General features: G+C 40.8%; 1 protein-coding gene across 2 annotated transcripts in view; it reads right to left on the reverse strand.

Moving 5' to 3' along the window:
- NEURL1B (neuralized E3 ubiquitin protein ligase 1B) overlaps positions 1-27,553 on the reverse strand; it is a 327,198-nt gene that overhangs the window by 59,021 nt on the left and 240,624 nt on the right. Inside the window, exon 1 of one of the 2 annotated variants that reach the window (XM_061616898.1) lies at positions 25,657-25,990. The exons of the other annotated variant lie outside the window; for it this stretch is intronic. Within the exon in view, the coding sequence (XP_061472882.1) occupies positions 25,657-25,687 (31 nt within the window). The 5' untranslated portion in view covers positions 25,688-25,990. Of the gene's footprint in view, positions 1-25,656; positions 25,991-27,553 lie in introns of those variants that run through there. 2 annotated transcript variants of the gene reach the window in all.

Genomic DNA, 27,553 nt, shown 5'->3' on the forward strand with positions numbered 1-27,553 from the left:
CCTCTTTCCTGCCCCCAAGCAAAAACTGATTATTCTTGGGCTGAGAGAAAACAGCTCTGTGGTATGGAAAGGACTTGATGCCTGGCTGCAGATTAGACAGCAGAAGAAGCCAGAGTCATCATATGGCTCACTTGGACTTCTGTCCACCTGCCCCGAGTTTGAACTGCCCAGCTACGTTTTTGAACCCTGCTACCCTACGCTCTGTTGCATACCTGATCAGACAGACCCTCATTCATGTCCAAATTTAAAGATTTTAGATCACTTTCCTAATCAATTGCTTCCATGTTTAAATCCATTAATCTTTGTCATTAAAATGGATGTCACAGGAGAGAGAGATATCAGCCTGCGCAGAATGAGAGAGAGAGAGTGTGTGTGTGTAATACAACCCTACCAGGTTACTTTAAAGGTTCGATAAAATGTCATGAATGTGGAATAGGAGGTGGCGTCTCTCCTTGAGGTCAACAACCCTGGTTCTGGTTTGTCAGTGGTGACACTGGCAACCAAGGTACTGATTTTGTAGTTTTTTCTGTATTGCGTTTATAAATTGTCCTATTTTCAGCCAGCACTGGATGATTTACATCACCATCAAGGCTGTCACATACACATAGCTCAAGAATTTTTATTGTGCTGACATCAGTGGAATTAAGCTGTACTTAAATGCACCAACACAGGCTTTAAGTATTATTAGTAGTAGTAGTATTAGTATTATTATTATTAATTACATTTGTATACCGCCCCATAGCCGAAGCTCTCTGGGTGGTTTACAACAATTAAAAACAAATATACAAATATAAAAACACTTAAAAAAAAAACAATTTGGGGGAGATTCCTGCCTGTCCAGCTCTGCACCCTGAACACAAGCCCATCTGTCCATTCAAGAACATGAAGGACAGTCTAGCAGCAAAAGTAGGTAGCTCTCTTCCCTCCATCCTCAAAGACAGCACTCTTCCTCGTCCATTTCAACCAGAGGCTGGTGGTGAGGCTCCCCTTCAGAGCCTTCCTCTGCAGCCACCTCCTGTGCGGCAGCTGCCTGAAGCAGGCCACTTTGTAGGAGGCTGAAGAGGGGCCAATTGTATCACATCCTGTCCATTCAAAACACCTTTCTTCCTACAGCAATCCCACAGACATTACTGTGCCTCTTTCAGATTGGTAGCCTTGGGGATTGTGCCTGTATTTTAGCTGCTTAGCCAGTTATCCCGGCTCACTGCATCAGATTCCATCTAAAACAGAGTGCTTGTGTGTTTTATTTATTTATAAGATTTCTTATCACTGTAAAGCCCCAGGGCAGGTAACTGGAAGAAAGAATTGGCAAAAATAAAGCTTCCACAACAAGTGGGTGGGTTTGGACATCAGAAACTCAAGTTCAGATCCTTGCTCTTCTATGAAGCTCACTGGGTGTGTGGCTTTGGCAACTCACTCTTACGCCCAAGGTTGTTTTGGAGCTAGAGTGCTGCTTTGACTTTGTTGGAAGAAGGGCAAGAATACAAATGTAACAAATACAAGTTAATCCTGCTTCAATCTAGCAGCGTCATCCCAGGAACTTTCTCTGTTGCTGAAAGGACAAAGGGTAATCTACACATTAATATTTAATGTGGTGTAATGGTTAGAGCAGCCTTTCCCAACCAGTGTGCCTCCAGATGTTGTTGGACCACAACTCTCATCTTTCCTGACCATTGGCAATGCTGGCTGAGGCTGATGGGAGTTGTGGTCCAACAACATCTGGAGGCACACTGGTTGGGAAAGGCTGGGTTAGAGTGTTGGACTAGAAGCTGGGAGACCAGGGTTCAAATCCCCATTCAGACATGAAGCTCACTGGGTGACCTTGGACTGGTCATTGCTTCTCAGCCTATCTTACTTCACAGGGTAGCTGTGAGGATTAAATGAGGGAACCATGTACGCCACCTTGAGCAACTTATTGGAAAGGTGAGATGTACAGTAGGGCCCCACTCATACGGCAGGTTAGGTTCCAGACCCCCACCAAAAAGCAGATCAGCTGTAGCACGGAGGTCTGGAACCTAACCCGCTGATCGAGCCGGAGGAGGGGAAGATCAGCGATAGCGCACTACAGCTGATCTTCCCCTCCTCTGGCATGATCAGCTCGAGCGAGCGTGGCAGTCTGATCGCGCCAGAAGAGATCAGCTGTAGCGCTCTGCAGCTGATCTTCCCCTCCTCAGGTGAGATCAGCTGGAGTGTGGGGAGCTCTAGCCCCCTCCAGCTGATCGCCCCGCTGGCTCCCTATTAGCAGAACGCCAAAAAGCGGGGCACTGAGAAGTGGGGCCCTACTGTAAATGCTAATAATATTTACCCATATAAAGAACCTTGATAGACTGAATCAGCAACAAGGCTGTGGGATCCCCACTGCATCTGTAATGTTTGGAGCCACTAATCTCATGAGTCTCCCCAAATGCATGGAGAACTCCCATGCCACCACTGTCCATTCCTGAGTAGGGACAGCCAAGAAATTTGATTCAGTTCACATTTCAAGCCAAATATCAAATTTGCATTTTTTAAACAATCTGAAAACCCAAACAGAGCCATCCTTTGAATTTTGCAATGCAGTTCACCGACCAATGTTTACAAAAATGCATATGCTAAGGGAAAGAATATATGAGCGAAAATAACATACAAAATGCATTATATGATGAGAAATTGATTGCAAAAATGTGTTCATTAGTCAAGGCTGCCTACAAAAATGTGTTTATTAGGAGAAATTCACACTAAAATGCTGGAGAATTTTCATGAGGATTTTTAAAAAAAGGCACATTGCTGCAGAAATGTGGAGAACTGAATTTAAGATTGGAAAAGTGAGAAACTAAGAAAACCAAAATAGACAGATCTTTCCATCACTATTCTTGAGAGTTGGTGGTGTGGAAAAACATGGGGAGAACCACATAATGAGCTGCTCCAGATGTTGCACCTGTGGCAGGAATCAGCAGTCACAACATCTGGTACCCTCAACCATGTGCTAGGTAATGTCTACACAAGTCCTCAAGACGCAGAAGGAGGTAGAAATCTAGTATGATAATTTTCTTCCTCACCAGACCCATTTTTCCATTAAACAATGTACAAATTGATTGTTTCACCTCCCTGCAGCCAAGAGATGACAGCTGTTCAAAACCAGCATGCTTTGTAACCTCAATTAGCATAGCCACCACACAAACTGCATTTATTTGCCTAATTTTAGTTCCTTTTAATCACCTATTCACCTTACAGCTCAAAACTTCACATCAAACTACTAAAACATAAGCAGAGTGATTTGCCATTTATATAAATAAATGCTAGTTATGTTAGGAATTTTATGGAGAAACAAGCCTTCCAGATTACAAACAGTCAAGACTTTAAATTACTCACTGCAGGCCAGTCTATGAATAGAAAATTATTCAAATTAATTTAGAGCAAAATACTTGAAATTTAAGAAACAAACCACAGAGAATTTTTGCCACATTCAACCCATGTATGAACTCAATTATCAGGAGCCAATTAGGCAGATGAGCACACAGTCTAATGAGTCCTGAAAGACATGCAGCAAGTGAAATCTCTCTTCACTTGAAAAAAAACCCCACAAACACACTGTATGGCAAGGCATTTTTGTAAGGATCCACACACACAAACAAAATACCTCAGAATAATTTGGAATTGCAGATAGTTGGATCATTGGAAACTCACCATTTCCTTTTTTAATACGGAATTTTATTTTGAAATAAAATTTAAATCGCAGTTAACAAAAAACAAGCGAAGCACACACATAACAGTACAACAAGGTCAGTAATTATATGGGGGAGCAAACTCACTGATTAAAGTCCATAATCATGAGTTAGCCTGCGGGACACTTAGAGGGAAACAAAATGTAATGCACTAGCTACTGAGGGAGTCTGGATGTATATGAATTATGCAGTTGAATCATAGTCAGAAAAACATATAGGAATCTGTACTTGATTGGAATTTGATTAGAAGCTTGAAGGGCTTCCATAACCATTTTCAACCACAGGAGGAGGAAGCTGATGATGGTAGAGGCCTGAAAGGGAAGAAACTCTTAAGTATGTAAAATAAGGAAATATGTAAATGTGGCTGTATCGGTGTGTCCAAATGTTTACCACATTAAGGAAACTTTCCAGCTGGAAGAAGAACTACAGTCTTTCTGTCTCGCACCAACATCCATTTCCACTCTTTCCTAAAGCTTTCACTTCTAGTTTACTTTGTCTGGCTTTAGTTTCTACTGAGGATTTTAAAGCTTATTGTAGCTGCAAGTTTCTAGAGATAAAGAACACCTTTCATATTGGGGATCATTAGGAAAAGAATTTTTAAAAAATCTGCTAGCATCATAATGTCTTCATATAAGTCTATGGTGTGACCATACTTAGTATGTTGTGTATAGGTCTCGTTGTGTGTGTGTTGGACTGCCTTCAAGTCCATCCCGACTTATGGCAACCCTATGAATAGGGTTTTCACGGTAAGCAGTATTCAGAGGGGCTTTACCATTGCCTTCCTCTGAGACTGAGAGGCAGTGACTGGCCCAAGGTCACCCAGTGAGCTTCATGGCTGTGTAGGGATTCGAACCCTGGCCTCCCAGGTCGTAATCCAACACCTTAACCACTACACCACACTGGCTCTGATAGGTCTGGTTACTGCATCTCAAAGAGGATACTGCAGAGCTGGAAAAGGTGCAGAAAAGGACAGCCAAAATTATGAGGGGGCTGAAGAAAGTCCCCAATCAGGGAAAGTTGCAACATCTGGAAGGGTTTAGTTTAGAACAGCAGAAGTGAACCTTCACCACACAGACTTAATTAGGGCTAGCAGGCATCCTGATTTGGCCCACAAGGTCATTTCCCTGAAACCACACCCTTCATCATGCATTATCATATATGATGACATGCATCATCATACATGATGTCAGGTGTGGAAAAGGCAAAGATGTGCCTCCCTGCCTAAAGCAAGGTTGGCAGGTGCCCCTGACCAGCTGACTGGCAGTGCCTTTGCAGGTGCAGTTTCATTTCAAACTACACAAACGAAGGAAAATGTGTCACCTGACATCATGGTGACATCAGATGACTGGCAGGTGGGTGGTCCTACCCACCTGTCAAAATGGCCCACAGTGGTTGGATGAACTAAGGATCTGGAAGGCAGTCCATTTCCATGGATACAGATGTGTTTTCTCCTTCCCTCATAATACAAGAATTCAGGGCCATCCAATGAATTCAAATGGTGGGGGATTCAAACCAGGCAGACCAAAAAAGTGGTTCTTCACAAAAGGCATAGTTAAACTATGGAATTTAGTGCCACAAGATGTAGTGACTGCCAAAACCTGGATGGCTTTAAAAGGGGTTTAGAGAAAGCCTTATTTTCCATGGCTATTCATGGCGCCCAGTATCAGAGGCAGTATGCCATTTGATACCAGCTGCTGTTCTTATATTCTTAATTTGTATGTCTCCAAAGAATATATTCTTAAAAGAAAAACGAATGACTAGTAACAATGAACATATGTGCAGCAAAGCAACCACGATTAAGAATCACCACATGAAATGGCAGTGAGAAATTTGAGGAAGTTCTACAACCCATTTTTGACATGAAAAAACAAATAGAAGCCAGAGCTCCCAGCATCAATCAAGCTTACTTTCTAAAGTCTTACAAACAGATACAAAACATGGAATCCCTGATACAAATTCAGTGAGGGCCAAGTCACATACTTATTTTTGAATCTAAAAAGTCCATATGTGACTTCACTACCTGATTCATACGGGTAATTGGAACTATCAATGTGCAGCAGAAAAAGGGAACAATTGGGGGTGGGTAGGGCAGTTTCACAAAGGTAATCACTTCTAAGTTTCCATATGAGGGTCATTTTCCAGAAATGGTTTCCCACACAGAAATAAGGTGGCATCTTAAAAACAAACATTTGAATAGCCCATTGGTTTACATGTCTATGTGCTAGAAATCATTTTTATATGAATATTTTTGGGAGTATGGAGAAGGATATTTATAAGGAAAGTGTATCTGAAACTCCCTACAGCCCTTCTTAAAAGTGTACACCAAAAAGTAAAAAGTGTCACCTTACTTTACTTCTGTAGCCACATTCACATGAGCAACTATTTCAGTTTTAGAAAAACAATTTAGGCTGCAATCCTATACACACTTCCTGAAATAAACCTCACAGATATCAATGGGACTGACTCTTTTTATTTCCTAACACACTTACTTCTGAACAGTCATCAACAGGATTGCACTGTTAACTGCTGTTCTGTCCTCAACACAGGTAGAGAATCAGCCATCCATCCATTTATCAAATGTCTACCTTTATGACTGGTTATACCACACCATCATTGGTGGTGGAGGTGAAGGTGGAGGATTTCAGAATTCACAAAACCATCATCTACATAACAGCAAACAGCATCTGTCTCATCAGTTAAAAGGCAGTGAAAACATTCATTTTGAAAATTATGGCCCAAATTATTTTTACTACACAAGAACCTAATGAAAGTGTCCTCAAAGATCAAAAGCTCTGATAAGTATTTGCAAGGACAGATGATACATTGAACAGAAGATATGTGGGAGATCCTGGCAGGCTCTGCAAGAGGCACAGGAAAACATAAGGAACAGAATATACTTCAGAGGCTAAGAAATGTTCCAGTAACATACTTCACTTACGTCATTCCCCAGATGCTGTTAATATCCTCAACAAAAATCCTGTGATCAAAAAATGCATAGCTAATAGTCAAGAGCATACAGGGGTTAAAATACCAGAGCAAAAGAACAATTGCTCCCTCTGGCTCCACACCATAAGTTGTGTTTTATGCCTACATTTGGGAGTGTACGGATATAATGTTTCCATATGTCACTGGCCATTGCTACTAAATGCAGGACTCAAAAGAGATAATATTAAACATTTTAGGATTTCTTTCACTTCAATAAAACTGATCTGCCTTTTCGTTTACCTTCTCTACAATGTTTGGGTGCAAATATGAGAGGCTGTAGCTCAGAGGCAGAGCACATACTTTTCATACAAAACATCTTGGATTCAATCCCTAGCATCTGCTTGGGGATCTCAGGTGCAAGGTGATGTGAAAAGACTTTCTGTTTGAGACCCTTGAAAACTCTCAAACTGATCCTTGCACTCTGCATGAGAGGCCTCCTGCAGATGCCATCTTATCAGTAGTTTGTTCTGTATGATACAGGAATCTGGACTTTAGTGTGGTGGCACCTACCTTTGGAACTCCCTCCTATTACATATCACATTGGCACAATCTCTATTGTCTTTTTGGCACCTATTGACTTTCCTTTTTTCAACAAGCCTTTTAAGTGGAGATCTTTATCCCAGTCTGAATCTGGATTTGAAATTGTTGTTACATATTAAATTGTTTTTAACTGTTTTTGTTTTATTATAGATGCTTTTACTGTGAAATCACTTGGAGATATTTTATGGGAAACCATAAATGGAATAAAATATATGTTAAAGTAGACAAAAGCAAGCTAGATAGATCAATCGCCTCTGACTGAATATAAGGGATGCTTCATACATTAAATTCACTTTTCTTAGAAAATATATTTCCGTACAATCTCTTCTCCCCCACCCCCAGCTGTCCCAAATATAAGATAGTACACAAGCAACAGCTTTGGTGACTGTTGCTTTGCACCATATAAACATGCATCTAAAGCAAGTGTGTAAAATATTAATAGTGTGAACACTATCTCAAAACCACAGGCACATGAAAATACTGTGATTGCCTCCTAGTTCCTGTTCCAGAGGCATAGGCTGATCCAGTAATACTTGAGGCAGTGCCAGGAAAAAAACTGTGGGTGCAGCCCAATTCAGAATGCTCTAATTTGGCACACACTTTATTTAAAGAACAAATTTTAAAAATGAATCCTTGAGGAGGTTTCCCCCCTCTCCAAAAAGTGCTTACAATATTCCTTATTGGGTCAGAACACTGAAAATCTAGATATATAAAACATGTTTTGCTAATGGAACTAAATTCTTCTGGAGATGTTTTGTACATTAGTTGAAACTTCCCCTCATTACCACCACAAATCTTGTCACATTGTGCAATAACACAAAATACCAGAAGTGTAAAGTTTGAAGACAGTTCTCAACACTTGTATTTATGCAGAAAGAGATCTCTTCTCTGATTAATATGCACTTGTTTCAAATTCTCATTTAAAAATGTGTATCTTGCAGCTATCATCCTTTGTTTACCTGGCCAACAAGACAAGGACTTTGTATAAAAAATGGAGAAATTACTCAGAGCTCTTAAAATTTACTTCTAAAGTTGGGTCAGGAGGATGAATCAGTGTAGGGCACTGCAGATGATATGAATATGAAAAAGTGGCAGGAGTATGTATGTCTGCATATGTTGACTCAAGACATTTCCAAGTTGGGGTGGAAGACCCAATGAGTCACAACTCAAGGGGGGGGTAACCTTAGTTAGGTGGATAGGACCTGCTAAACTAATGAAAGCGTCACTTGAACAGAAGTAAACACCACAGCAAGGCCCCAAACATAGACCAAGAAACTGCACAGCCTCTCCCAATTCAGATATTTGCAAGCAGCAGTAATAGCCACACACTATAGGAGGATGTTTTGAGAAGGGGACACACCTCCTATAAAGGCAAATTGCAGCTGTCGCTCATAACAAGGCATTTACTGCTCCCTGGGCCAACCTAGTCAACCCTCCACTCCTAAGTTTTATAAGCCAGGAAAGTTAAGAGTACTTATGGCAAGATGAGCATTTTCAAGTGTATTGTCCACATCAGGCCTTAGCAACTGATACTGATCCCAAATAACCAGACTAAATAAGGCTCAGCCTGATCTACAGTATCTGTGGCATCAAGCTCAGCCCAAACATGAGTGAGTTTTCAAAGTGCCTTGTAAATCTGCCACAGCAGGTTTTCGAGGACTCTAGGCTACTCCCTTTGGGGAAGATCCTATAAGCCAATTCACCTCCTGGAAAAGCTGTGCTGGAAAGCTACTCAAGGATACAACGGCGAAGAAAGATTTCTTCACTGCCATCACTGCCACACAATGCTCAGTTGTTTTCATAGTAATTCTCGTACCACTTGCAGTCTAGCTGTCACCTGACCTGCTCCATCACCCAAAGCTTTCCTGAGAACCACAGCGGCATCCAGGATCCACAGTGCCAGAAAGAGAACTCAGGAACCACTGTGTTGATGGCCCTTTTAATCTCACTATTCCATAGCAAGACCAGGCTTTTGACAGGCACACCAGCCATGCCAACTTGAAAATCCCCCAGAACATTCAGGAATCCTAATTCCATAAACCTCCAGGAATGGATAATCCTAGTAAGTCCTCCACCCCTGCAAGGGAGAACTGGCACTACCAAACCAAACTTCACCAGAAAATAGTCAGGCCACAACCACAGGGTAATTAAACGCCGCCGCCACCAAACCATCAACCAGCCACTTGGCAGAAAAGATCAGCTCAAGAGTATGCCCTGCTTCATGGATTATTCAGTCAGTGATGTGCCAAAAGAGCCCTATGATTGTCATGGCAGCCATAAAGTCCCAAGCAGCTCGGTTAAGGGGGTCTCAGAGCGGATGCTGAAATACTCCAGTACAACTTTTTCCAACACCACCCCCAAGACCTTCTTGACCAGGTGGGCTGCTGGGTAGTGAGGCAATTCCAGCTCCCACCTATCCTACAAGCCCTTTCTCATCTCATACCCACTCAGTTTGGTCCCTTGCTTTCCTCTCATTTCCTTTATTTATTTATTAAACTTTTTATTTATTATTTATTTATTCTATCCTGCCCCTCCTCCCAGAAGGCCCAGGGCAGTAAACAAAGGACAAAACACATAAAAATCTTAAAACATATCAAAAACAAAACATCTTAAAAACATATTTTAAAAAATCTTTAAAAACATCTTAAAAAGCAATTCCAAAACCGACACAGGATGGGATAAGGTCTCTACTTAAAAGGCTCGTGGAAAGAGGAAGGTCTTCAGTAGATGTCGAGAAGGTAACAGAGATGGTGCCTGTCTAATATTTAAGGGAAGGGGATTCCAAAGGGTAGGCGCCACTACACAAAAGTTCTGTTTCCTATGTTGTGTGGAACAGACCTCCTGATAAGATAGTATCTGAAGAAGGCCCTCATCTGGCGCAGTAATTGAGGGTAAGACAGTCTTTCAAAGCCAAACAAGAAAGAGGTCCTGATGAGGAACTCCCCTGCTGCTTGTTCATCAGTAGTGCAATAGGGACAAAAGTTTATAGGTGAGGCTGGGGAGGGGGTTGCAGTCAGGGATCAGCCCTCAATAAGCATAATAAAGCTTTATACAGAAATGTCCTGATGTGTGCTAATTTTACACATCACAAGTAAATATGACAATCAGTGAGAATGTGGCTGAGATTATGTTTGACAGAATTACTCCACAAACCTTAATTTTATAGCAAAATGAAAATGATACTGTGAGACATGTACTCCACAAGTGTGATGAATCCCCAACCCTTCCTCGCCTCCATTTATTTGTTTCTGTTTGCCAGCCACAATGAAATAACAATTCCTAAATACTTCATACAGGAAGATTCAAAATACCGTATATTCCGGCGTATAAGACGACTTTTTAACCCTGGAAAATCTTCTCCAAAGTCGGGGGTCGTCTTATACGCTGGGTGTCGTCTTATTAGGGTTGCCATATTGCCCGGATAGCTGGGTTTTACCCGGATTCTAAGCATGCCACCCGGCGCCCGGCTAGCCCCTTAGGTGGCCCGGATTCTCAGCTTTCATTTAAAAAAAAAATTAAGTTTCTAGGTGGTGCGGTTCTCGAGATATATATAAAAACGTCAGGCACCCCCCCCCGGTTAAATCTTTTTTTAAACTACTGTATAGCACTTCGTAGCTTTAATCCCGCCCGTTCAGGATTTCAGCCAATCAGTGAAGTGTTTGTTTGGTGGCAGTGTCTGCAATTGCAATGCCAGAAAATGGTGGTTTCCCCTCCTGTTTATCTGAAAATCTCATAAATTGGGTAGGTATATCCATTTCAGTTTTTCCCCCTGTTGCGTGTAGGAGTCAGATCCTGGGCAGTGTTTTGAAAACCTTCCCAATAGTTGCTTTTGGGGGTAAAAACAGTGCTAATCCCATATGTCCAGAGTAAATCCTATTGAATTCAGTAGGAATTACTTTTGAGTAGACATGATTATGAATGTGCTGAAAATCAATGGGACTTTGGAGTGAATGTAAAAAAGAATTGTGTTTGTGTTCTCTTTCTGCCCCCCCCCAGTCCTATTTTAAAGCAAGTAGGCAGGGCTTACTTAGGTATTGCAGTTTTTATTCTGTAGGAAACTAATACTGATTTTTAAAAAACTAATACTGATTTTTCTGCAATGACCAATTGGTTTGACAATAAATTATTATATGGGCTGTATGTATTTATACATCTGCAGTGTGTGCGTGTGTGTATGGAGTCTTTCCAACACCCCTGTGAGGTAGGGTTGGAAACCAAGGCAGCTCACAACAAGAAATAAAGCCATTTAAAATCCAATAACCATAAAAACAAGTATAAACAGTTGCAAAACAGTGTAAAGTGGCATGATTCGGAATTTTGGGTTGTGTGAATGAAGTTGCTTATCACTTGAGGTTGCATTTCTGTCCCTGTTTGAGTAAGCCCCATTGAATACGCTGGGACTTGCTTCTGAATAAATAAATTTAGGATTGCACTATAAATATCTTTACAGTTTGTGTAAATAATAAATATATTTGATAGTTATGCTTATATAAATATTTCTTCATTTATCATATTTTTGGTTTTTGGTTAGGAATCCTGACTGGTTGTGAGATGCTTAGTTTTTTGCCTTATAGGAATCTTGTTGTGGTTGGTATGGTATTACATTTAGGAAAGTGTTACTGCCTTCTGTATTTTTTTTCCCTATTTGCATTTCACTTATCTTTAACCTCACTCCATTACAGCCATAGAAGCAACAGCAGCATATGCAAGATAATTAACTCCCATTAGTGATAAGAACAAGAATTTATAATTCTTATTTCAATTAAAACAAGAGGCTTATCAATACTTTGAAGAGGACCAGATATTTATTTTCTTTCTGAGCCCAGGACTGGGTCTTTCATGATGCCCGGTGTGTGTGTGTGGGGGGGGGAGCAGGAGAGTAGTCGATAAGACAGACATCCTGGCATTGATAATCGAATTAGCAAGGTATGTGTGGGGTTGTTGTACACTTCCAGGCTCAGTTTCATTTTGAGTATGGAGGTGGAACCTGTGTAGATGTGGTTATCAAAGGGGGAAGAAATTTTGAGTTAAGCAAAGCTCTGCTTTTATAAAACCTAAGAAACATACAGTACTTTGAATGTCTGAGTGCCTGCACCAGTGGAATACTGGAGGAACTTGTAAAACTTGCTGCAACAGTATTTAGAACTGAGCATGTGGTGTGAAAGACTCCTTTTCCTAACATTTTGGCTTGTTTTTCTCTGATTGTGTATTTTTATTGTTTTTACTATATTTGTAAGCTGTGCTGAGCTCTGTTTTTAACAGCAAAAGGGCAGGATATAAATTCTCTTAATCAATCAATAAATACTCCATAGTGTTGGAAACTAGAGTCTAGGCATTTAATGTTGCTTTTAAAAAAAAGATTTCTCACATCTTTCCCCAGTTTTTGGTGGTAATTCCTAGGCACAAAAACAAAACAACTGGACAATCCAAATATTAATATTTATAAGTTTATAAGTGACAGTTTTCCTGCTAAGTACCTGCATGTCATAAGCAAGGGTAGTCTTATACGGCCAGTCGTCTTACACGCCGGAATATAAGGTAGGTTTGTTCTCCTTGTTAATACCAACTACTGAATCATGTATTTATTAATTAGTGTTCACAATCTTGCATTATGTTACTTCAAGCTCAAGGCTCTCTGTTCTCACTAAGATGGGGCCAACTTTTTGATGTGTGAAAGTGCCCCTTTTGTTGGAAGATCAAGGGTAACTCTTTATTTTTTCCGGTAGGCTGAACAACTGATTAAGATTAAAGTCAGGGCCTTCTCTACAAAACAGATATAAATCACGTACACTTAAAAAAACCAGCCTTGTAACTACACTGTTTAAATATGAAAGAAGATAAACATGGGTAGAATTACTTTATTGTGCCCTTCTTCCCAGTTTAAAACTTTGGGTATTTTTTAATTAATCTCTGGCTTGTCAAGCCTGGTAAGCAGCTTTAACATTTAACAGGTACTCAGAAACAGAAGTAGTAAAGCAACTTACACTTTCCAAAAAGCAGAGAGACAATGGAAAATGTTCTGCCTGGAGATTATAGTGGGATTACTGGGAGTCAAGAGCCAGCTAAAGATCACCCCCACAATGAGTGGCTCAGGGGTTACATGCCCTGCCACCTGTGCAGCCGTCGGCAAGCTGCATAGTCCCAAGGAGCCCAGTTGCCCCCAGTTGGCAGTTACAGACCAGGAAGGGGCTGGCTTGTACAGCTGTGGCAAGCTGAGCAGGCCCTAGCCAGCTGGGGAGGACTAGCCTCAGAGGGAGGCAATGGTAAACCCCCTCTGAATACCGCTTACCATGAAAACCCTATTCATAGGGTCGCTGTAAGTCAGGATCGACTTGAAGGCAGTCCCACACCATCACCTCTTCCACTGTTCTGGCATTTGCATTTCTTGAGAATACTATTCTTCTTCTGGCCTATGATATCATCTTAGACTTTGTGACAAAACCAACTGTGATTTCATAAGCAATACACAAACGTATTTCTTGGAAATTAAAGTTCTCATTTTCAGGTCAATAATAAAATGAGAAATGGAATTATACAGAAATCATATGCAACTAGCAGAAAGTTGTTGTTTTGTTCACCGCCCAGAGAGCTATTCGCTATGGGCGGTTTAAAAATGAAATAAATAAATAAATAAAAAATAAATAAAGGTTTCTGCATTATTCTGTTGTAACAAAAATCAATATAAAACAGTCTTGTAGCACCTTAAAGACTAACAAATGGACTGAGGCACAAGGTTTAGCCAGGAGCCAACTTCATCAGATGCAACAAGTAGATAATGAACAGCTTGTGAGTAGAGGGCTGTCTTCTTGCAGAACATTCCCCAACAGAGATTGCAACATTGCAGCTAGAGGATAACTGCTTAGCAGACCCTGGCACTCGCAGAAATAACCCCACCACCACCACCACACAATCCTAACAAAAAGAAGCAGAACAAAATAAGTAAATGAATAAATCCAAAAGACCAAATCAAAGAACCTGATGCTTCAGACAAAACTAACGTAGGGGCTTTCTATATATACAGTCAAATGTAGTTTTGTCCAGTGTATGAACCTGATCTGACCTATTCCTATAAAAAAAAAAGAAAAAACCAAAACAGCAACTGTAACCTGCTAGGTTATCATGGCATGGGAGGGGGAGTTCCCCCAGGTGTCTGGAACCCAAATTCAGTCTAGGAAAAAGGTGTTGACACAGTCAGATTGCTCTTCGGTGTCACAAAAGGGGAGTAAGTAATATGTTGGTTTAGACTGCAAATAGGAAACAAAATAAGCTCAAAGGGTAAGCTGTAAGGACAGACTAAAATTTAATTTCAGAAACAGATTCATATACGTGCTTGCACTAAATAGATATCCCACCCTCCTTCTCAAAGGAAAGGAAGGATAACAGAGGGTCTGTATCAATAAGCAACTTTAATCCTTATCTGTCTCTCCCCTTTTTCTTTTCAGAGACTTTTGACCCTGAGTGACATGCATCTTTTGGGAAACCAGATGCAAAAGAAGACTGGGCTCCTGCAATCTTTAAAGGCTGTAAGACAGACTTCAGCAAGAGTAACTTGCTGAGAATGCTGCTCTAGATAAAATTCCCTCTTCTATATAACCATGAAAGGTCCCAGGAACCTGTCCTCCTTTGTATCTGGTTCCCCAAAAGATGCATGTCCATCAGGGTTAAAAGTCTCTGAAAATTAAGGAAGGCATTTGGGGATAAGGGAAATTGGCAGTGGCACAATACAGTGCGGGTGAATCATCTCAAAATATAAAGATCTCAAACTGACAAGAGTTCCATTAATAGCCCCTTCATTCTTCTTGCCCTATCTGATTCAATAATAGATAATACATATTGGATACATTCCTGCTTCTTTTTTGGAATCATCACCTACCCCAGCCTCTCATTCTAATTATGAATCTTTACTCAAAACTAAACTGTCAAATAAAAAGACAAAGGGAAGTATGGAATGGAGGTCCCCCTTTAAGGCAGCTACACAACTGACACAGAATTAGTTTAATTCACGGGTGCTGCCAAAGAACAAAATGTTCATTTCCATATTTGATTATCGAGATTGGAACTGATTTGCAGGCAGATTTTTAGAATATGAACAGGGATGTTATATAATCTTCCAAATGAATCATCATCATCAGTCATACATTAAAAGCTCACATTTGCAAACAAATAGATTGTAGAATCCTAACCTTATCTATATTCACTAATAGGCAAAAAAAAAAAAACCTTGCGGTTTAAAAATGTATCTATAGCCAACAGATATTTCTATCAAACTTTAAAAAGCAAGGAAATTGGGCAGCTATAGTGAATGTACCAGGGGAGCAGGCGACCTGACCTCCTCTCTGAGATATTGGACTACCCTACAAATTTGTAAAAATGCAAACACAATTTGGGTTGGATTGACTTGAAGGCAGTCCAATCCACTTGCTGTGTAGCTTGGAAGAACTGGGTAACATGTGCCTCTGAACATATGGTGAGTGGTGGCAACACCTGCCATCTCCAAAGATGGAGAATTATATTTTTGTATGGTTGTTGGTGATCTTCTTACTTTGCTTCTATCCTGTGGTACTACTGTTTCTACAGAGATTTTAACCTAGAAAATTATATTTCTCTCACTATAGAAATCTGTGTCAAATTTATTTTTTATTAATTTCAAAGCCTTTTTATTGGTCAGTGTCACATGATGGTGAAGACAGCCTTTCATGTTTCACACTGGAGGTTATGCTCTATTTCTATTTTGGGCGCATTAACAGTTGAAACTGAAACTGCAGTTTGATGTAAATTCAGACAGATTACAATATGTTGCTACTTAAGCAATGACTCTAGCTGTTGGAAAAACACATTTGGCCTGCCCCAGATGCATGTATTCAGCCTGCTATGTTTAAACTACTCCATTTAGGGAAAGGTGGGCATGGTCAATTAAAAACATAGAGCACACCTAGAATTTTGCTAGAATATATTTCACCTCCCACTGTTTTATCTTGTCCAAACTGAGACACTGCTCATGTCCATTGGAAACTATTCTGCAGAACAGTCAGTGTCATTATTCCACAATTGTATTTGGAGCTTTTTTTTAGTGTTGCAAAATGTTGCTGTAGTTCACATATTCACAGAAACAGAAGCAAAAGAGAATGATTTACTATAGGAAACTTGACTAAAATTGCGAAGTAAATCAGACATATTTAAAGTGACTATCTGAACGATATCAACTGTTATGGTTGTTAATGGTTAATTATACTGAAGAGGTATGACTAAACTGAGGTGACTAAAACAATCCTATTAATTTTACTCAGAAGTAAGCCATTTATGTGGGTATTGAACTGGAGTCCTGAATTGTATCCCCTTCCCTTGCTGTTTCCTCTGTACTGAATTTTAGTTTGTAAACTCCTCAAGTCAAGGACCTGTCCTCTTGTCAGGGACATAAAAGTGGAATGTTTTGTTATGTTCTATACTGCTTTACTGTAAAGACACTATAAATGTTGTAGTTGTTGAGTAAGCGTGTTATCACTTTTTTAAATTCATTATCACCATCATGCTGCTGCTGATGGCATCATCCCCATCAACCTCCTCAGAGCTTGGAAAAGTTACTTTTTTTAAACTACAACTCCCATCAGCCCCAGCCAGCATGGCCACTGGAGTGGGCTGATGGGAGTTGTAGTCCAAAAAAAGTAACTTTTCCAAGCTCTGAACCTCCTGGTGCTGCCCTCCCAGGTCCAGGTATCACCAGCTGCCACTGAACTATTTCAATTCCAAACTTATAAAACTGTAAGCTGAATTCAGATTGAAGTCTATGAGCCTCTACCACTACCCGCTCCACTTTCCTCAGTGAAGGTAACACTTCACCCAAACACAAGAAAGCAAGTACATATGTTCTTGTCTCCAATAGCTTGCAGTATTCTTCCCTGGTTTTATACCAAACATGTCAGTATAAACCAATTCCCTAGATCCAAACATTAGCTGAGAGGTCAACTAGTAAGTTTGTGCTTGTGCCAGCTGCTCAGATTATGCCTGCACGCCTGCCATTTATTACCTAGAGCTGTTCACTGCTGCTTATCACTCAGATTTTCCAGCTATTCAAGACAAGGCACCTCAAATGTATGCATTTTGTCAACATATTACAGGCCTCCCTATTCAATGTGGTTCAAAATGGGGATTCTTCTACAAATGTCTCTTTTAACCCATCCCAGGCAAACTGGCAAGTCTGTCAGCTGTTTCTGGAAATCCAGAGCACACTCTTAGGCTTCCTAAAAAGGAGATAAAAGGAACAATTGTTCTGAATGAAGAGGCCAGAAAATGAGAGTTATCAACTTTCAAATCCAAGGCATAGTAGAGGAGGCAAGCTCAAGATACATACCACCGAGGATGGAAAGCAGGACCAGGGGAATAAGAGATTTGTACATGGGATGTGGATTTGCAACATAAAGAACAGAAAGTGGGGGAAAGCATGAGCAATATTGAGCAATAGTTAAATAGCATACTGGCTATGAAATCAGGAGAGACATATTCCATTCAATTATCCTCCAATGTAATGCAGTATGGCCTTCGTTAGTTTTAGGTGGATTGCAGGAAAGATTTGGGCATTCTTTGTAACATTCAATAAAGAAAAAAGAACTTAAGTACCGAAGTCCTGTTTTGATGTCCAATGTTACATTATGCACATGACCCAATATAGCTGTTATGAAGTCTAATCACTGAAAGAAGCGTCTGGATTCTTCTGTTGCTGTTGCAAATTCAGTCTCGAAGGAACATTTAACACACGCACCTCTAGGTTGACATTTTGTTCTCTGGTTATGAACCACAATAAGTACCAAATGTAAATGGAAGACCAGGGGAAAAGGCAATAATTAAACACCCACAGAGATAAGCTAGTTGAGGGGGGACAAAAAAGCCTCAAGTAAGAAAAGGTGAAATGAATGTCAAAGGGGAACCACAGAGTATAATTAGACAAGATCCATCTGTGAATGAAGAGCAACCAACCAACTAATCTAGATAAAGGAAAATTAGCTCCAAACCATAAAGGGGTATCATCATCTACAAAGCCACTGAAGTGTCACCAAATGATAGGTTGGTATGTTGCTTATAATCCAGCAACATAAAATTTGCTTTTCAAGTCAGAACAAGCCTTGCCCATTCATTGCAATGTTGCAAACCTAGTTTATCAGCTGCAGGAAGTAAGATCCTGGAAGTCACTATGAAATAGCTAAACCCAAACATACCTTATGACACACCTTACACTACAAACTTAAATCCATTTTATAATAATTTAACTATAACCAGCATTCCCCGGTGAAAAAGAAGAGCTATTCAAACAATTTAAGTCTAGAATACAGATACTGTATATTGGTACGGTGTTCCCATTATGCTTTACATGACTCCCTCACTCCCTAAAGGAAAAATATCCTGGACCCATGCATTTTCCAACAGAATGGAATAGGGAATCTACAGCAAAGATGGCTAACCTGTGACCCTCCAGATGTTGTTGGACTCCTAGGTCCCATCAGTGCCAGCCAATAAGGCCAATGGTCAGAGATGATGAGAACTGTAGTCCACCAGCAACTGGAGTGCCTCCCCAGATACTTTCTATATTTCACAAATCTGATATATCTTTGGGTATAAACGCATTTATAAATTTGAAAAATATAAATAGATTGCACCTTCAAAGTTCTCAGGGTAACTTGCAAATGTTTGTGTGTGTGTATTTATTGCTTTTTATAATACAACAAATATAAAAATGATAAAATAGCAAATTCAATTAGCATTTAAACAATTAAAAAAAATTAAAGGATACAATAAGAGTGAGCTGGTTCAGATGTCATAACAAACAATGATTCATTGCGATGGAAACAAGTGGGGCAAACCTTCAGCTCATGCACTCTGCCCCCCTCTTCCTCCAGCACTTTCATGAGGTGATCAGAAGCTTTTGTTTTAATATTTTTAATTGCCTGCTGCTTTCTGTTTCTTACAGACCAAAAAAGCTATCGTTAATCTTAACTATGTTTAAAACCAGGCAACTTCAAACCATGAGTTACAAAGATGTCTTGTTTCAAACAAACCACAGTTAAGATTAACCACAGTTTCTCTTGTTCAGTGGTTAATAAAAAACAGAGTTTTGATGTAATGATCTTTTTGCAGACATGCCAAATGAGGAAAAGGAAGAGGGAGCATGCAAGCCTAAGGCTCACTGTGACTCCTCATACCCATCACAACAAACTGTGGCCTATTAGGACATCTGAATTAGTTCAATGTAAGCACCAACCAGGCAAACCTCCTTGCAGAGGAAATTCCAACCATAGATCTGTCTCTGGTTGCTATCCACCTCACTCAGATAGCGGATACACTTGTTTCTGTAGGTGATCTCAGTGTATGGATGGGTTGATATAAAATGAGAACAAATATAGATTACTAAGGAATGGCACTAGCTCTTTCACAGATAAAAGGAAAGGATAATCTGGACCTTCAATCTTTGAGTGCTTATTCCAGCCAAGTTCTAATTACAATGTAAGGGCTGTAGCTCAAAGAGAAGCACAATGAGAGTTATGTTTGGTCAATGGAAAACCTTTGTATATCTGCAAACTCTTACCCAGATAAGAGCAATTTTCACTTCTATGTGTGTGTTATGGGCCTTCAAGTCAATTACGACTTATTTTTTTTAATTGTTTTTATTGGTCAATTACGACTTATGACACCCTATAGAGAATTTTTAAAATGAGAAGAAAATGTATCAGTTACATCTTAACTCACATTCAAACATCTCCTAGTGATATCCCAATATAAAATGGCATTTCATTAGCCCTGCTATATTAATCATTCCAGTATAGTGGCACTGTCCAGGACACATCAATTGTCTGCACCCTCTACATGTTAACTATTAAAATACCAGTCAGAATGTCCAAAGAAGATGCTTTCTAAAAGGTTTTCTGAATGTTAAGAGCAAAAAGGGGAGTAATAATTTAGCTAAAAGCTTAACAGTGCAATCCTATCTATTCATAAGTAAGCTTTGCTGAGTTCAATAGCATCTTACTCCCAGGTAAATGAATATAAGTCTGCAGTTTAAGGCCTAAGATTGCAATCCTATACCCACGTAGCTGGGAGAAACTGGGGCTTATATCTGAGGCTTATTGATAATAATGGGGTTTATTTCCAAGTAGGAATGTGTAAGATAGCATTGTAAATACCTTAAAAGGCAGCAGGAAGAGAACGTCACATTTCCCCCCCAATATTTCTCATTAATAGCGTCCAGAGAGCTTTGGCTATGGGGCGGTATACAAATGTAATTATTATTATTATTATTATTATTATTATTATTATTATTATTATTATTATTATTATTATTATTATTATTATTATTATTATTATTATTATTATTATTATTATTATTATTATTATTATTATTATTATTAATAATAATAATAATAATAATAATAATAATAGCTACAATATCTAACAAATACAGAGGAATGTTGATTATTTGGGCTTTTTCCATGATGTAAGTGAAAAAGGTCTGTCTGGACTTTCTCTGCATGGGATCAGAATAAAACTTTCCTCCTACTTCAAAAAAAGTTCTAATGCAGAATTCAAGAAAACAAAAAGTAAAGCCAGCAACAAGCTTTGACAATTCAAATAAACATTTCACTTAAGTGCTGGGCTAATATTAGGCTGGGCTGACCCAGCTTTTACACAAGTTGTTGCTCTTTTGATGACAGGGAAAAAGAATTTTCTTTTGCTTAAACAACCAACAGCATCTGCTGTCACAACATAAAAAAGAGCTCTTCAGGTTTCTGCAGATAGGGAGATGAAAGACTCCCAAAGATACTAGGAACAGTCATCCAAAAATCCTAAACACCCTTGGCATTTTCAAATGGGAATTGCCCAAGAATTTAGATATGCACAGAAGAATTTGAAGTTCTCCAGCAACTGTTGTGGAAAAATGTCAAGACATTCCCTGTTCTAGAATGACCATTTCATAGGGAGGAACATCACTAGTTTAGCATAATCCTGCATATCCACAGAATGTGGGATCCAAATGCCATATTTCATATATTTGCATTTCAAGCCTAAAAGTATGTAACATTTTAATGTAAATCAAACTGTTCCCCCCAATTTGAAATCTTTTACACAGTAATATGTTCTCTACATCTTCGTCTCTTACTCCTAAGAACATATATAACCTGAAAAATAGTCAGACATTCAAATTCAGAAAAGAATCCAAATAAATACCGACGTGTACAAGTAATGAGCTTCTATAACTGCAAAAGTGGCTCTGTAGCCATTCCAACTATATTTTGTAAAGTGTGGGAGCGTGAGAAGGCTCTGTGCTAGATAAGAACACAAGTCTTTCATGAGTCAAGGATGTTAAACTCCCAGCTATTAACATTAATGTTTGTGTAGGTTGCTCCACTCACAAGCTCGCTTGATAAAGTTAAGTAGCTAAGCCTAGCAAAATGACAGAAGCAGCCTTAATAACCTCTTAACCTTTATGCATTTCACAAAGGGATTTCTCATTACTTTCCATATCACAGGACACAAAGCCTGCCACTCTCCTGAGGTTCTCTGATTTAATAGGTATAATAATCCATCTTCCACACAGCATTTCCAGCTCAAACCTACAAAGAATTTGTAGATCCTATGTTTTCAATGAGTGTAGGGATGCATATCTGCACACAAGATCAGGTTGTCTGTGGATCTTTCAGTTGGTGGGCTTGAAGTTTTTAACAGGCCTATTTTCTAGAATGGATTTTGCTCTTGATTTTTGGTTAACTCTACTTTGTAGACTCTAAAAAGTAAGATGAGTAATGTAGAGTAAGGTAAAAATAAATTATGATCCTTTTGGATCGCAGGAATGGCTCATCTTGCACGCACATTTATCTTGCCCTCCCTTCAAGGAGCTCTTAATGGCTTACATGGCCTTCCTCCTACCTCTATCCTCTCAATGACCCTGCAACGTAGGCTGGGCTGAGAGACAGTGACTAGCCCAAGGCGCACATACAGTGCCTTGCAAAAGCAATCAGTCCCCTGACCAATGCTCTCATGTTACTGAATTACAAATGGTACATTGTAATTCGTTCTGTATATTTTATTTTGAAACACTGAAAATCAATTATTGTAAATTGACATTGGTTTTACGCTGGGAAATGTTTGTAAGAAACATAAAAAACTGAAACATGTTGGTTGCTTAAGTATTCAACCGCCCCCACATTAATATTTGGTAGAGCCACCTTTCTCTTCAATAATAGCTTTAAGTCTTTTGGGTTAGATATGTATTATATTTATTTTATTTATTTATTAATTAAACTTATATACCGCCCGACTAGCAATAGCTAGGGGTAGATATGTACCAGCTTTGCACACAGTGTCGGAGGGATTTTGGCCCATTCTTCTTGGCAGATTTGCTCCAGGTTGTTCAGGTTCGCTGGACGTTGCTTGTGGACAGCAATTTTCAAAGAGTGCTACAGATTCTCAATGACATTGAGATCAGGACTTTGACTGTGCCACTGTAGGACATTCACCTTTTTGTTCTTGAGCCACTCCAATGTTGCTTTGGCCTTGTGCTTAGGATCATTGTCCTGCTGAAAAGTGAATTTCCTCCCAAGCTTCAGTTTTTTAGTGGACTGAAGCAAGTTCTCTTGTAATATTCTCTTGAACATTCCCCAACATAAAACCAGTGTCATCTTACAATAATTGATTTTGAGTTTCAGTGCTTCAAAATAAAATACAGAACGAAATTACAATTTACCATTTGTAACTCAGTAACATGAGAACATTAGTCAGGGGTCTGATTACTTTTGCAAGGCACTGTATGTCTGTGATGCATGTAAGCCCAGCGTGTGTACAGCTGCTGGTGTTCTGTCTAAAGCTTCTCTCTCGTCCCAGAATTTCATGCACCTCAAGCACAGGTGATAGTTCCAAAAGTGTAGGACATATGTCAGTTATTGTATAGATGAACTACTTCCAGTAATATCCTCTTTGTAAAATCAAGTACTTGACTGATAAAGTAGGTAATTTATTTGGATGACTAATCCAATTCCTACGGATAAGGAAGAATTAATATAAGTAAACTGTCAAGTAAAAATCAAGCTAAATAAAGCACACACACATCATTTCTTAACCCTAGCTATCAAAATTCAGCCCACATACAAAGATTTTGTGCTCCCACAAAGAGAAGTTTAGACTAGGGCTTCATAATTGTGTTATGAGATGGACAAACATCGTTTAAAAATGTGACTGCAGCTTTAGTAAGGTAGCCAAATATACTAAATATGACATACAAGGAAAAGCAAAAGAGAGAGAGACAGCTGAAGAAGCAAGCTCGCAAGAGCTCAGAGCAGTAATTCAATACCGTTAATTCTTCATCAACCAACTGTTCTCATTGCCCACTGACTAGGCTGAAGGGAGGAGTCTCAATTACAAACTTGCAAACAAAAAAAGAGGATTTATATCAAAACAGTGCTGGCTAGGAAAGACACCTTCATTTAAAATCAAATCACTGAATGCACCAAACAGGTTTCAGATGTGCTTTCAAATTATTTTTCTCCTTTTGTGTTACAAAACAGAAATCACAGAGTCTTCAAAAAGAAAAGAAATAAATAAAAAGGCCAATATACCCAGAGATTTCACAATGAAGGGCAGTAGCGTCTCTTCATTCAATTCAGCTGCATAAATGGCTTTTTCAGCCAGAAACTCTAGTTTTGCCTTCTGTTGTTATATTTGCAGGGGATCAAGATACATACCAGCTGCTGCTAAAGTTCATTGTTTTTATTTCAGTTTCGGGGGGGGGAGCAATGGATCTTGAAAGGGCCCAATTTTGAAAAGTATATTCTTTCCATTCCACAGAAACATGGGTTAAGAGTAAAAAACAAAACAATCCTTCCTAAGAAAACCATCTGCCTTGAAGTCTACTAGTTCTATTGCCAGTGTGCCACTTAACTGTGGAACAAAAGCCACCAGTTCCAGCATCTGTCCCCTTGCACATGTCTTATCTGCCAGCCGTGCCCATTAAAAAGGCAGCAGCGCTTTCTCCCCATTTGTGTCCCCAGCTCGTAGGTTCTTTAAACTCTTTCTCATCCAATTCCAAGCATTTTTATTTGGAAAGAGATTCCTCTGATTCCCACTAGAGATTTCTTCTAAGTAAGGATCACAGCTCTTGAAATGCACACCGTGTTTCCTACTCATTTATGTACTGTAGTGCATCAAGTGGAATACATTCATGGGATATAGATTTTTAGTTCTCATTAAATCAGATGCAGATGTTTCGCGTCAACATTTAAAATACACAGCTCTTTCTTCCCTATGAGCGTAAGGGGAAGCTACCTTGCGCACCAGTTCAGACCATTGGTGCTTTTTGCCCAACACTGCCTACTCTGACTGACAGCGGCTCTTCAAAATCTCAAGCAAGTGTCTTTCCCTGCCCTTCAAACCTAAAAGCTTTAATTGGTAATGCTGTGGGCAGCACCTGAGAGACCACATGCATGCAAAGAGGTTCTGTACTATTGTGCTATGGCCACTCCCCCTTTCTAATGCTATGGTCCTATGGCATGCTTTAAACACCAGGTAAATGTACACTAGACCAGGCTGCACATGCCTTTACTCTGTTTCCAGATGACTGCCTAACCCAAAAAGGATCACCTCTGAACACCTCATTGCCCACCTTCGTTCAATACAGGACAGAACTGAAAAGAGTTCAGCCCCCCCCCCAATTCCTCATAAATTGCAGAGGACTAGAATTCGGTTAGAGATGATGAGCTCAACTCGAATTTTAAGCAGGGGCGGAGGAATAATTTCTGAAAGAGGTATCTGAAAAAAGGAAAGGGGGGGGAAGCCTCAAAGGAAAAACGGAAATATACAGAAACAAGTTCTTCTCTCAATCCTCATCTCTTCCGTAAAGCCAGTCCTCCGTAATTCAGACAGCCGCCCGGAACTGACAATTTGCCACAATCACAGCGGAGGATGGACCGGTATGTCAGAGATACCGTGTCCTCCGGGGCAGGCGGCAACAGAAAAAGGGAGTGAGAGAAAGCAGCACGTGCAAGAGTAGAGGAGCAGAAGAGACACAGAACCTGCCATTGCTATTTACTAACAAAAGAGAACTGCAAAAGCAGTCGGGACAACACAGACTAGGAGACACACAGATAGCTGCTTCCGAGGAGATGGGGCAGCCGCACACACACACACGCAACCACGGCAGAGAAGGGTACCAAGGGTCAGCGGCCTCTCCCCCGCCCTTATCCAGAAGATATGAGGGAACACCTCCCCATAAATGCTCAAGCAGGGGGAAGGGTTCATCCTCCTCTAGCGTGAAAAGGACTCCCTCCTGAGACACGCGAGGGAAACTAGAGCCCGCCCGTTTCCTTGTACCCGTCTCTAGCTAGCGCGACCTCGGCAGGGACCGTCGGAGGCGGCACTGCCCGTGGACGACTGGCCATCCAGCCCCGCTTACCTGCCAAGGTCTTGTGCACCGTGTTGCCCATCGCTGCTTCATTCACTCACGCCACGCAAAGGGCGGGGGATTAGGGCAAGGTACTCTCGGAGCCCGGAGCTGCCCAGCACTCCGAGGGGTCCATTGACCGGGGCGGAGAGGAAAGGGGGCCGCCAGCACTGGCCGCCTCGGCTTGGCGTTTTCCAGCACTGAACCAGCCCTGGCAGTCAGCGGCGCCCCGAGCTCCCCGGGGCCGCCTCCACAGAGGTTGGTCGAGGGCTCGGAGCCCAGCCCTTCTCCCCGCCCAGCCGGGGAGGAGCCCGCCGTGCACGCATTGTTTGAAAGTTGGTAATAGCCAGCCGGCCTGCCAGGCATACGTAGGGCGGGATTGATTGGGGAGGGGGCGGCTGGTACTGCTGCTGCGCTGACACAGAAGAGAAAGCGAGGCATCTGTGTCGTCATAATACGCGCGGGCGAGGGAGGTAGCCCGCGGGCGCGAGCCGTTAGAGCTGGGCGGGGAACGTATAGCTATACCGCCGTCGCTTGAAAGCCGTTCCCAAAGGCTAGGGAGGGTGGATTACTTGCAATGAGGTGCCGCCTGTTTGAGGAAAAGGTGGGTGGGTGGATGGGAATAGTCGCGACTATGTCATTCGCAGCTCCTCCAATTTTATTTATTTATATTTTATTATTACGCCCACGCTTCAAAAGGGAGCAGCCCCAACGACATCCACAGTGAATAGATGCAGGTGGATGGAAGCTGTAGGGGGACGGGGATGTTATTGGATTCAGGAAGAAAGACAATCGTATGGTGAATCGTAGAATGGCTGAGAGCTGAAATACCCTTGGTCACTCAACCCACACGTGCCCCCGAGGATGGATCTCTCAGACCATATTCGGACAGAAGCAAGAGCAATTAATTGCATTGCTTTCTATGGCGCTTGCTTCCAAAAACTTGTGATGCCAGCTTAACGGTGCTTCTACAGGGAGGGGGGTTCCCCCCACAGCGTAGGGGTTTTTTAAGTACACCTGACCCCTCCCCCACCCGAGCCAGATGGTACCTACGCGTAGCCTAGCCCTGTGAGTCTTCCCTTGACAGCATGGAAGATGTAAGCAACACGGAGCTGCGTACAGGAGGCAAAGAGAGCAAGAGAAGGTTATGGCAACTTTGGTGTGTGAAACCAAGTACCCCGTTGCCTTACCGTTCCGGCTGTGGTTGCCAGAAGGTCAGAGGGGATGCCAGTAAGTGGATCACACTCTGTAACTACAGCATGGCTTCTCTTAGAGCCAATGTACATGGCAACTGTGTTGCATATGTGGCCACAACCTATCTCAGGGGGCCTCCTGAACATTTGGGTAACACTTTTTTTGCAGCAGCTCTGTTTCTACCATTGGTTTACTGAGACACTGTGACCACACCTGCACACAGTACACCAAGTGTGGCTGCACCATACATTTTTATAAAGGGTATTACAATATTTGCAGCTTAAGTCTGAATCCCTTTTCTAATTATTCCCAACGTGGAATATGTCAAATCATCCTGTTAGCGCAAGGACTCCTGTTTACACAACAGAACATCCCCGCCATCTACATGCCCTGAGTACCCCCAAACCTGTTCTGGGTTTTCCCCAACTCTGTGAAGAATTCGGGGGGGTGCAAGGGGAGAGGAGAGGGAGGGGGACTTCCATTGCAGAAGCAGAAGGCCTTGTGCTACCAGGATTACTTTATTAGATACAATCCTTGCTCTTCTACATCTATATGGTTGATAACTTTTATCTTTAATAATGCTTTCTACTAATACAGAATAGATGTTAAGGTAACTAGTTGTTTAGGACTTTGGATCTTTGTACTTATATTGTTGAGACAAAGTAACATTCCAATTTCTTGCATGTCCAATGGCTACTAACAGATGTATATTAAG

This window comes from Rhineura floridana, chromosome 3, assembly GCF_030035675.1.
Source record: "Rhineura floridana isolate rRhiFlo1 chromosome 3, rRhiFlo1.hap2, whole genome shotgun sequence".
In the NCBI taxonomy this organism is placed as follows: Eukaryota; Metazoa; Chordata; class Lepidosauria; order Squamata; family Rhineuridae; genus Rhineura; species Rhineura floridana.